The 12,916-nt window shown below is 44.8% G+C and overlaps 1 protein-coding gene across 1 annotated transcript in view; it reads right to left on the bottom strand.

Moving 5' to 3' along the window:
• The window catches only part of agk (acylglycerol kinase), a 58,632-nt gene extending 52,918 nt beyond the window's left edge, over nucleotides 1-5,714 (bottom strand). The window contains exon 1 of the mRNA XM_086008966.1: nucleotides 5,455-5,714. Within this exon, the coding sequence (XP_085865092.1) occupies nucleotides 5,455-5,555 (101 nt within the window). The 5' untranslated portion in view covers nucleotides 5,556-5,714. The remainder of the gene's footprint in view (nucleotides 1-5,454) is intronic.
• Nucleotides 5,715-12,916: the final 7,202 nt, after the last annotated feature.

Raw genomic sequence — 12,916 nt, 5'->3', positions numbered from 1 at the left:
TTAAGTATATAAAAAAAAATTAAAATTCAACGTAAATGTCATTCCACTTATTTTTCTAGCCCCTTACTGTTCCTGCCACTGCCACGTGTCAGTGACCTTGTGACATAAGTTGTTAATTGGTTGAGAGGTAGGAGACAGATAGTAGGTATAAAGGGATGTGCTCTGATTGGCAGAATGTGACAAGTGCTGTTCCCCAGGGATCTGTACTGGGACCTCAGCTTTTCACCATATAGATCAATGACTTGGATGAAGGAATAGAGAGCTGTATATCCAAGTTTGCAGATGACACTAAATGAGAGCAGGAAGTAACAAAGGGACATAGACAGATTAAGTGAGTGGACAAAACTGTGACAGATGGAGGTCAATGTGGGGAAGTTTGAGGTAATCCACTTTGGATCCAAGAAAGACAAATCAGAATATCAGGAGGTTTGTTAAGAGGATGGAAGCCCATGGTATTAAGGGAAAGTGGCGGTATGGATACAGAATTGGCTGTTACAGGAAGCAGAGGCTGGTGGTGGATGGATGTTTTTCAAACTGGGAGGTGGTTTGCAGTGGTGTTACCCAAGGATCAGTTTTGGGTCCATTACACTTTTCAATTTTTATAAACGACCTAGACTCGGATGTAGGGAGCAGCATTATAAAGTTTGCAGATGATATGAAACTTGGCAACGTAGTAGATAGTGATGAGGATAGTTGCAGACTTTAGAATGACACAGACAGGATGGTGAAATGGGCAGAAGCATGGCAGATGGAGTTCAATGCAGAGAAGTGTGAAGTGATAAACTTTAGGAGGACTAATATGGAAAGACTGTATACTGTAAGTGGCACGATTTTGGAAAGTGTAGATGAGCAGAGACCTTGGTGTCCAAATACACAAATCCTTACAAGTTAGCAGGGCAAGCTGATATGGTGGTTAAAAAAGCATTTGGGTTACTTGGGTATATAATTTAGAGGAATAGAATATAAAAGGAAAGAGATCATGCTCGAACTTTATAAATCACTGGTTAGGCCTCAGCTGCAGTATTGTGGACAATTCTGGGCACCGCACTTCAGGAAAGATGTAAAGACCTTAGAATGGGTACAGAGGAGGTTTACCAGGGATGAGGGATTTTAGTTATGAGGAGAGGTTGGAAAAATTAGGACTGTTCTCCTTGGAACAGAGAAGGTTAAGAGGTGGCCTAATAGAGGTTTTCAAGATGATGAGTGGTTTTGATTGAGTAGATAGGGAAAAACTTTTCCCTCTGACGAGTGGGTCAATAGCTAGAGGTCATAGATTTAAAATCATTGGCAAAAGATCTAGAGGGGAGACGAGGAGAAATTCTTTCACTCAGAGAATTGTCGGGATCTGGAATGGTCTACCTGAAAAGGTGGTGGAAGTCGATTCCATAAATAATTTTAAAAGGGAGTTGAACAGGAACTTACAGGGTTACGGACAAAAAGCGTGGGTGTGGAACTAAGCATGACTGCTGTTTCAAAGAGCCAGCACAGGCACAATGGGCCAAATGGCCTCCTACAGTGCTGTACGTTTCTATGGTTCTATGAGAGGGATGTTAAGATCTGGAACGCACTACCTGAAAGAGAGGTGGAATCAGATTCCATAGGAACTTTTAAAAGGCAATTGGACATGTACCTGAAGAGGACTAATTTGCAGGGTTACATAGGATATACAGCACAGAAACAAGCCATTTTGCCCAACCAGTCTATGCCGGTGTTTATGCTCCACTCGAGCCTCCTCCCATCTTTCCTCATCTAACTATCAGCATTACCCTCTATTCCTTTCTCCCTCATATGCTTATCTAGTCTCGACTTAAATGCATCTACAGGAAACTTTCTTTTATCTGGCACGGACGGGACCGACGTGTTGCCGGTTCATCAAAAATTCCGGATAACCGAAAGCTATAGTAAAAGATACGGAGCTGAGAGCTCCGTATAAAGCAACAAACCCTGTTGCTTAGCAACAGGTTCAAAACAATGGCCACAAGTTGCAAGCGTCTCTGTAGCTTAGCAATAGCTGCAGCCACACCCTTGCACAGCAACACATGGAGCAAGGCAAGTAATAAAAGTTACCTGAACCTACTCCTGAATTTTGCCGGTTAACCGACATTTCCGGTTATTTAGGGGCCGGTTAATCGAAAGTTTCCTGTATACTATTTGCTTCAACCACTCCCTGTGATAGCGAGTTCCACGCTCTCACCACTCTCTGGGTAAAGAAGTTTCTTCTGAATTCCCTATTTTATTTCTTGGTGACTATCTTATATTGATGGCCTCTAGTTTTACTGTTCCCTCTGCTGGTGGAATGGGCGGACACGTGGCAGATGAAATTTAATGCCGAAAAGTGCGAAGTGATACATTTTGGTAGGAAGAATGAGGTGAGGCAATATAAATTAGAGGGTACAGTTCTAAAGGGGGTGCATGAACGGAGAGACCTGGGGTATGTGTGCACAAATTGTTGAAGGTGGCAGGGCAGGTTGGGAAAGTGGTTAAAAAAGCATACGGGATCCTGAGCTTCATAAATAGAGGCATAGAGTACAAAAGCAAGGAAGTTACGATGAACCTTTATAAAACACTGGTTCGGTCTCAATGCCACTGCGTCCAATTCGGGACACCGCACTTTAGGAAGGATGTGAAGGCCTTAGAGAGGGTGCAGAAAAGATTTACAAGAATGATTCCAAGGATGAGGGACTTCAGTTACGTGGATAGACTGGAGAAGCTGGGATTGTTCTCCTTAGACCAGAGAAGGTTGAGAGGAGATTTGATAGAGGTGTTCAAAATCATGAGGGGTCTAGACAGAGTAGATAGAGAGAAACTGTTCTCATTGGCAGAAGAGTCAAGATCCAGAGGACACAGATTTAAGGTGATTGGCAAAAGAACCAAAGGCGGCATGAGGAAAAACTTTTTTACGCAGTGAGTGGTTAGGATCTGGAATTCACTGCCTGAAAGGGTGGTGGAGGCAGATTAAATTATGGCTTGCAAAAGGGAATTGGATAAGTACCTGAAGGAACAAAATTTGCAAGGCTACGGGGAAAAGGCAGAGGGAGAGACTAACTGAAGTGCTCTTGCAGAGATCTGACACAGGCTCAATGGGCCGAATGGCCTCCTTCCATTCTGTAACCATTCTATGATTCCCCACAAGTGGAAACGTTCTCTCTGTGTCTACTCTATCAAAACCTTTTATAATTTTAAAGACCTCTATTAGGTCACCCCTCAGCCATAGCGACCCAGCCTATTTATCCTTTCCTGATAAGTATAACCTCGCATTTCTGGTATCATCCTTGTAAATCTTTTTTGCACCCTCTCCAATGCCTCTATATCCCTTTTATAATATGGCAACCAGAGTTTTACAGTGTTCCAAGTGTGGTCTAACCAAGGTTCAATACAAGCTTAGCATAGCTTCTCTACTTTTCAATTTGATCCCTCTAGAAATAAACCCTAGTGCTTGGTTTGCTTTTTTATGGCCTTATTAACCTGCATCGCTACTTTTAGTGATGTGTGTATTTGTACTCCGAGATCCCTTTGCTCTTCTACCCCATTTAGTTTCTTATTTTCCAAGTAATATGTGACCTCCTTATTTTTCTTACCAAAATGTAATACCTCACATTTGTGTGTTGGAATTCATTTGCCAATTATATGCCCATTCTGCAAGTTTATTAATGTATTCTTGTAATTTGTTGCAGTCATCCTCAGTATTGACCATCTCCCCAATTTGGTGTCGTCTGCAAATTTAGAAATTGTGTTTTTGATTCCAAAGTCTGAATCGTTAATATAAATTGTGAACAACATTGGTCCCAGCACTGATCCTTGTGGGACCCCACTATCCACCTTCTACCCCTCTGAATAGCTACCCCTTTACCCCTACACTCTGCTTTCTGTCTTTTTTTATTATCCTGACTCCACATTCTCTGACCTTATGGTTATGGGGAAAAAGCTGGGGCTTGGGACTAAATTATCTTTCACAGATCTGGCACAGGCGTGATGGACTGAATAGCCTCCTTCTGTGCTGTAAGATTCTATGAATATTTTTTTTTAATGGTGAGAGACTAGAAACTGTGAAGGAGTAAAGGGATTTGGGTGTACAGGTACACAAATCACCATAAGCTAGTGCACTGGTACAAAAAGGCTAATGAAATATTGACCTTTATCTCAAGGGGGTTGGAATACAAAATGAGGAAGTTATGCTTTAGTTGTACAGAGCCTGGTCAGATCCCATCTGGAATACTGTGTTCAGTTTTGGGCACCAAACATCAGAAAGGATATGTTGGCCTTTGAGGGGGTACAGCACAGGTTCACCAGAATACCAGGACTTAAAGCGTTAAATTAGGACAGGTTACATAAACTTGGGTTGTATTCCCTCGAGTTTCAACGGTTGAGGGGTGATTTAATTGATGTGTTTTAAATTATAAAAAGATTCAGCAAAGTAGATGCAGAGAAGCTATTTCCTCTGGTGGGCGGGGTGGGGTCAGAATAAGGGGGGCACAATCTTAAAATTAGAGCTAGGCCATTCAAGAAAGAAATTGGGAAGCAGTTTTACACACAAAGGGTAGTGGAAATATGGAATTCTCACTTGTGGATGCTGGGTTAAGTGAAATTTTCAAGACTGAGATTAATTGGTAAGAGTAAGATTTATTTGATCAAATGCGAGTAAACGGAGTTGAGGTACTGATCAACCATGATCTAATTTAATGGTAGAACAGGCTCGAAGGGCTGAATAGCCTACTCCTCTTCCTTAGTCACCTCTGCCCACTCCCGGCCACTCACTGCCCCGGGGGGGGGGGGGGGTTAGAGCTCCACCCTCTTCACGTTTTTCCAGTGCCAACATGCACCCTGGCGAAATCCCTGCTCTGGTATGCAACCCTAAACCTGCTTGCAGCCCTGGACAGATTCCCGTACCACCACAAAAACGAAAGGCAGCCTGCCATTCTAGCTGGATCCCTGCCTGTACCTGCCACCCATGACCTGTGGCCAAAAAGTCTCCCCATAAACTACCACCACAAAGCAAGCATGCAATGCTGGCCAGATCCCCGTTTTTTTTTTATTATACTGTATATAGCACTGTATTACTATTGCTGCAGTTTCTATATTTTACATACAAGAATGTACTATTTATAAAATTATATTGGTGCTACCTCATATTTTATGTAACAATGTAATGATGCTACAGTTTATATTATAAAACATGATATTGTTGATGTCCCAGTTTATACATTAATAACATTTTATCGCTGCTACCCCAGATCATATATAAAATATTATCTTGCTGCTGTCCCCTTGTTCAGACTACCCACCCCACCCCCGCAGAGGAAATAGCTTCTGTGCATCTACTCTGTTGGAATCTTTTTATCATTTTAAACACATTAATTAAAGCACCCCTCAACCTTCGAAACTCAAGGGCAGACACCCCAGTTTACAGACCAGTTATAACACTCTATATTGCTGCTGCTGCTGCTGCCACTGTACCGGTATCGGCTGTGCAGCCAGCTCACTCCCCAGCTCAGTGCACAAACCCCGACCGCTGTTTTCTTCCAATGATTGCGGAGAGTTTTCAGCAGCTTTGCCATGGTCCTGGCTCCAGATTCCCAACACCAAATTCACTCCAACTCATTCACTGCTATTCTGCTCTCCGAGTCCGGCCATCAATCTTCCGCCTGTTCACATGGATACGAGTTCCGTGCACAAAGTTATCCGGCGAGGAACGACTGGCCTTCACACTACGTTCCACCAACGAAAAGATGCCTTTTGCCAAGTCGGTCAGAAATAAGACCTCAGACTACAATAGCAAAATACTACAGAGACCTCAGAATCTTAGGTTACCCGTTGATTAAGTGCAAACCGATAGCTTGACATGAGTGGATAACGGTCGAATTTATTAAAACTGGTCACATTTATTTTAAACATTTTGAGCTATCCTAATTTGCGAGAACCTTGTGTAATATATTTACAGGAAACGATTCTCAGCAGTTTTTTAAATGAAAGGCTACACAACAAACTCGCCGAATCATACACAGGCACGTCTACACTTTAGCAGCATGGCACTGTATTGTCTTTACTAATGTGTGCATAGCCATTTGCCACAAACCCTATAATAATACGCTCTGTTTCTCTTTGTGTAAGGGGCTCCAAAGATGATTAACAGCCGTCACCAAGGAGGAACAGAATGCAGGCTCATCACATAAACACTCCTGAGCACACAAGTGCCAGCACAGAGGCATCCACCTTGGGGGACTCAGATAGGAAAATTAGGTGGGTGCACTTGGTGAAGCACCAAGCACCCATGTGGAGGAGCAAATTGAGTTGGCAGCAGATGAGGAGGGAGAACTGGGCCATCCATCCTGCCTGCTCTTTCAGATATCATTGGTACCATGAACTGGTGCCAGATGAAGGCACTGTGGCTGCTGTTGGTGTATCGTACATTCATAGAATCATAGAATAGTACAGGACAGAAAATAGTTTCTCTTTATTTACTCGATTTAAACCCTTCATGATTTTAAACATCTCTATCAGATCTCCTCTTAGCCTTCTCTGCTCTAAGGAGAACAACCCCAGCTTTTCCAGTCTATCCACGTAACTGTAGTCCCTCATCCTTGGAACCATTCTAGTAAATCTCTTCTGTACCCTCACCAAAGCCTTCACGTCCTTCTTAAAGCGTGGTGCCCAGAATTGGACATAATACTCCAGCTGGGGCAAAACTAGTGTTTAATAAAGGTTTAGCATAACATCCTGGCTTTTGTACTCTATGGGCTGGATTTTGTCAATGAAGACACGTTGGGGGCGGGACTTCAGGTTCCAGTCCCGCCCCCAGTGACGTCTGACCAACCCATGCTATTTTCCCTTGATTGGCCTTGGTAAGCCCGGGCTTACCGGCCAATCAAGGGAAAGCCGGTGACAGATGATGTCAGCGTATGACGCTTCATCTGTCGAAAAATTGACAGGTGAATTGTCAGCGTTTGACAGCTTTGGGAAACTGTCAAACACTGGCAATCTCTGTTCTAAGGTGAGCCCTTGCACTGAAGCCTCACCAAGACCTATCTCCTCAGCAGAAAGCAGATGGCTGCTGCATCTGAGAATGCAACAGCCATTCTGTCATCTCTGCCGTTGAAATGAGGCACATCCGGATCCTCAATGGTTGAAGCCTGCAGGAAGAAGCAAAGGTAAGAAAACTTTTTCCAACACTTTACACTCACCTCTCATACTTACCTGTCTACACTTGAACCCATCACTCACCTCTACAACTGACATCTCGACCCCTCACAGACCCACTGCTCGCCTTGCTGACCCTGGCGAGGTTCGCAGATGTCGGGAAGCCCGCAATTGCAGGCGTAAAATGGGGATAAGCCTCAAAACTGCCTGTTAACAGGCAGTTAATTAGCTCTAGTCCCCTTCCTGCCTCGAGGAGACGGGGACCCGCCTCCCAGGAAGATGGCATGGAGGGGGGTTGGGAGCAGGGTTGGTACCCGCTCCCAGTTTCTGCCATTTTCCCGGCAGTCCCGCCTCCAAATCCACCTCCTCAGGGCTGGTAAAATCCAGCCCTATGCCTCTATTTATAACGTCCAGGATCCCATATGCTTTATTAACTGCTTTGTTAACCTGTCCTGCCACCTTCAAAGATTTGTGCACAAAACCCCCCAGATCTCTGTTCTTGCACCCCCTTTAAAATTGTACCATTTAGTATGTATGGTCTCTCATTCTTCCTACCAAAATGGATCACCTCACACTTTGCTGCGTTGAATTCTCATCTGCCATGTGCCCACCCATTTCACCAACCTGTCTACGTCCTCTTGAAGTCTATTACTATCTTCCTCACTTCCAAGTTTCGTGTCATCTGCAAATTTCAAAATTGTGCCCTGTACCCCTAGTGGTCCTAGTTCTGAACCTTGGGGAACTCCACTGTATACCTCCCTCCAGTCCGAAAAACAGCCATTCACCACAACTCTGTTTTCTATCCCGTAGCCAATTTTGTATCCATGCCGTTATTGCCCCTTTTATCCCTTGGACTTCAATTTTGCTAACCAGCCTAATATGTAGTACTTTATCGAACGCCTTTTGGAAGTCCATATACACATCAACTACACTGCCCTCATCCACCCTCTCTGTACCTCATCAAAAAATTCAATCAAGTTAGTCGAACACGATTTGCCCTTAACGAATCTGTGCTGGCACTCCTATATTAGTCCATTCTTGTCCAAGTGGCTGTTAATTTTCTCCCAGATTATTGTTTCTAAAATCTTCCCCACCACCGAAGTTAAACTGACTGGCTTATAATTGCCAGGTTTATCCTTCTCCCCTTTTTTAAACAAGGGTGTAACATTTGCAATCCTCCAGTCCTTTGGCACCATCTCCTTATCTAAGGAGGATTGGAAGATTGTGGCCACCACCTCCGTAATTTCTACCCTTTCTTCCCTCAGCAACCTAGGATGCATCCCAACTGGACCAGGTGACTTATCCACTTTAATTACCACCAGCTTGTCTAGTACCACCACTTTATCTATTTTTATCTCATCCAGTATCCGAGCAACCTCCTCGTCGGCAAAGTCCTCTTCCTTGGTAAACACCGATGCAAAGTACTCATTTATTACCTCAGCCATGTCTCTGACACCACCAATTGTTCTTCATTTTGGTCCCTAATCAGTCCCACCACTCCTCTGACAACCCTTTTACTGTTAATATGCATATAGAAGACATTTGGATTCCCTTTTATGTTAGCCAAATAGAAAGTGTTGACTACATTAATTCTTGTTTGTGTAACTGTGCAGTGATTTTGAACACTGGAAATAAACGTGCTCACAGAGAGTTTGGGCTGGATTTTGTGAATGGAGGCAAGTTGGAGGCGGGACAGCTGCTTGTCGTGTCAATGTCCCACCTCCATCCTCGCCTGACCAACCAGAGGGATTTTCCCGATTGAGCTTGTTAAGCCCGCCCTGCGGGCTCAGCAGGCCAATTAGGGAGGAAGTCACTGACAGATCACGTCAACGTCAGACGTGCTATCAGTCAAGACTTCTTGAAAGAAGAAATTACAGTGTTTGACAGCTCTGTGAAGCTGTCAAACACTGACATTCTCTTTAGTTTGATGAGTCCTTCTGTTCAGGACTCATCAAACCTTTCAAATTTGTAAATTTCACATGTCTGTAGGAACGGAGCTTCCACCAGCCATTCTGTGAAATTGACAAACAGGATGTCGGCTCTCCCGATCCAGCGCAGCTAAAGGCTGTAGGAAGAAAACAAGGTAAGTGCACACTTTTTTAAACATATCACTCACCTTGCATACTTACCCACTCCATACTTGCACCCATCACTCACCTCTACACCTTACTTCCAGGTGTCTCTGACCGCCGCAGACCTCCTTGTCTCCTCCAACCCCGGCGGAGTTCTCCGAGGTCGGGAAGCCTTCACCTGTGAAGGTAAAATGGCACTAATCCTTTTTTCTGCCTGTTAACTACCTGCCTTTCCCGCCTCCAGGAGACGGGACCCGAAGCTGCACATCTTTCCGCCTCCTGGCAAAAGGGCACGGAGGCGGGATGTGGGCGGCTTTGCCATCCGCCCCCACTTTCTCCATGTTTACCGGCTGTCCCGCCTCCATGCCCGCCTCCTCGGGGCTTGGAAAATCCAGCCTTTTAATTCAAAATATTTATTTGGCACCCTACATACAGACCAGGCAGAATTACCTTGACCAGAGAACAGATGTGTTGTAATCTGCTTATCCTAGGTCCAGTCTAACAATTGGCTGCAATCCCAGCTATATTCATGCTTAGTTCCAATTATTACATTAATGGTCTAATCTTGCTCAAGGATACCCCTGTAGCTAGTCCAGCATTCTTCTGTTATCACAAACTCAGATACAGTTTTCTTGAACAAAGAACATCTGTTTTCATGTACTTCTCTGATATCACAAACTTCGATATGATGTTCTTGCACCTATTTTCACATTACATCTACACAATTAAAGCTTAACTGAGCAAGGTCATTAATGCACCCTGATATAATGTAATTAAGTAAAAGGTCAACATAGTTCATCTGTTCCACAGCCTTCCATTTTGGGCAGGTGTGTACAACAGTGCGCTGGTTTAGTTACCAAAATCTCACCTGCTTACAAATATAAAAAAAGTTGCTACAAAAACAAGGGCTCTACATTGGGATAGGGCAGATTTTATAAAGGTGAGGAATAAGCTCGCTGAGGTGAGGCGGAAAGACAAGTTGGCCCACAGACTGTAGATTAACAATGAGATTTTAAAAAAGGAAATTGCAAAGGTGTGCAATAAATAAATACCATTTAAGAGCAAGAAGATTACTTCAAGGTTCTAGGTTCCCACTGATCAGGGAGAGGTACTGATGGGCCTTCAATAACCACAAAACTAGAAGTTATAGACTTAAACAAGTTGGCTTTTAATCACTAAGATCAGAGCTAACATCTCAACACGCCGACTGGTTCACAGGAATGAGTCATACAGATCCTGGAACCTCCCAGGTTAGTCGGGAAAGAGGAAGTGAAACTATACACAGTGGGGGAGGGTAATATACATGAGTGCAAAACGAATACAGGATCAAGACAAACAGATTTCATTACAGGTACATAATAATTGCAATCAAATTCTGGAAGCCCTGAGAGATGCTTGCCTGGATCGTGGTCCCAATAGGTCAGAGGCTGGAAGACACCAAGCTCCTCTGGCACCCTAAGCCTCAATGCCGCAGTCTATGCATCCGTGGACTATGTACTGATCAGTCTTTGGGCCCTTGTTGGGAGGAGACATCTGCAGATGTGCCTGTAACTGATACATGCTCCAGGACACTCTGGTGGTGGTAAACCTTCCTTTATGGTGCTTCTTAGGATCACCATCACTGGACATGCAGGTCACCTGCTGGAAGACTGTCCTCACTGCCTCTACATATATGTGATGATCAGAAAGCATCCTATATAAAAAAAAATCATACGATTGGGGTCCACAGACTCTTCAAAGTTAATTTCTTGAGACTGCGCTCCAGCACATCAGTTTCTTCTTTCACTCCCAACTCCGCTGGCTCATTCATGCTTTGTGCTTCACCCATGCAATGTTCTCATTGACACTATCTATTTCTCTATAGGTGGCTCTCCCTGGGCTGGTGAGTAGAAGGGAAAGGTCTTGGGTGGGAATTTTTTTAAATTCGTAGATGGGATGTGGGCGTCGCTGGCAAGGCCAGCATTTATTGCCCATCCCTAATTGCCCTTGAGAAGGTGGTGGTGAGCCGCCTTCTTGAACTGCTGCAGTCCGTGTGGTGAAGGTACTCCCACAGTGCTGTTAGGGAGGGAGTTCCAGGATTTTGACCCAGCGACGATGAAGGATCAGCGATATATTTCTAAGTCAGGATGGTGTGTGACTTGGAGGTGGTGGTGTTCCCATGCGCCTGCTGCCCTTGTACTTCTAAGTGGAAGAAATCGCGGGTTTGGGAGGTGCTGCCAAAGAAGCCTTGGCGAGTTGCTGCAGTGCATCTTGCAGCCACGGTACGCCGGTGGTGGAGGGAGTGAATGTTTAAGGAGGTGGATGGGGTGCCAATCAAGCGGGCTGCTTTGTCCTGGATGGAGTCGAGCTTCTCGAGTGTTGTTGAAGCTGCACTCATCCAGGCAAGTGGAGAGTATTCCATCACACTCATGACTTGTGCCTTGTAGATAGTGGAAAGGCTTTGGGGAGTCAGGAGGTGAGATACTCGCCGCAGAATACCTAGCCTCTGACCTGCTCTTGTAGCCACAGTATTGATGTGGCTGGTCCAGTTACATTTCTGGTCAATGGTGACCCCCAGGATGTTGATGGTGGGAGATTCGGCAATGGTAATACCATTAAATGTCAAGGGGAGGTGGTTAGACTCTTGCTTGTTGGAGATATTCATTGCCTGGCACTTGTGTGGCGCGAATGTTACCTGCCACATATCAGCCCAAGCCTGAACGTCGTCCAGGTCTTGTTGCATGCGGGCATGGACTGCTTCATTATCTGAGGAGTTGCGAATGGTACTGAACACTGTACAGTCATCAGCGAACATCCCCATTTCTGACCTTATGTTGGAGGGAAGGTCACTGATGAAGCAGCTGGACTCACCAGCCCAGGCAGAGCCACCTATAGGGAATGTGGTGCCATGCCCTCAAGCAGAGGAACGTGGCAGATCTGCCTCTTCCACTGCATCAATTTCGAAGAGAAGAGGAAGAAAGGTAGAATGGGCGGTGGACAAGCAGAAATGCTCTGAGTAACAAGAATTTTCTGGCTGAAAGGTTGTCTTTGATCCTACAGGAGATAGAAAAGCAACAGCTTGTCAAAACAAACCAACAGCTACCACAGGCCTGTGACTTTTCTGCCTCCAACAGCCTCCTCTATGTGCCTCCCTTTGCTTCCTCCTCAAAGTGTGTCAGAGGCTTGAAATTAGAATGGCATCCACACGGGCTGTCTCTCACTCCCACATTATGTGCCAGAAGAATTGAGAGTGTGAAAGTTCTGTGTTAGTTGATGTGCCTCAATAATTCCGAGACTCGAAGGTAGCAGAACAAAACAAGGCTTTTATTAACTTAGAACGAAACACGTAAGTGAGAGAGATGTCGTCCTTCTGGAGATTGGGGCTAGACTGAAGCTAGCTTACAAACGGGGCCAGGTATGGGCGGAGCCCTACACACAGCACATTCCAGCACATTCCAGTATACAATACAGCACATTCCAGTACACAATACAATGAGCTCTGGGGGAAGGGAAATGACACTGAAACCGATCTCAGTCACAGGCAGTGATGAATGGAAATATTTCATCACATTAGTCATAAAATTCAATAGAACTCAGGTGTCAGTCATGAGGCTGAGAATTTAATGGGGTGACAGATACTGAAAGGAAGCAAGGACATTTGAGGTGAGCCATTGAAGGGTCAGAATGAATGTGAGGCTGTGCGGGAAGCTCCATTTGAAGGTGGTATGTGG

The sequence above is a fragment of the Somniosus microcephalus genome, chromosome 16 (genome assembly GCF_052327205.1).
Source record: "Somniosus microcephalus isolate GS21.2 chromosome 16, FLI_Smic_1.0, whole genome shotgun sequence".
Taxonomy (NCBI): Eukaryota; Metazoa; Chordata; class Chondrichthyes; order Squaliformes; family Somniosidae; genus Somniosus; species Somniosus microcephalus.
Note: the sequence above shows the minus strand (reverse complement) of the source record. Positions and strands in the feature narration are given on the sequence as shown.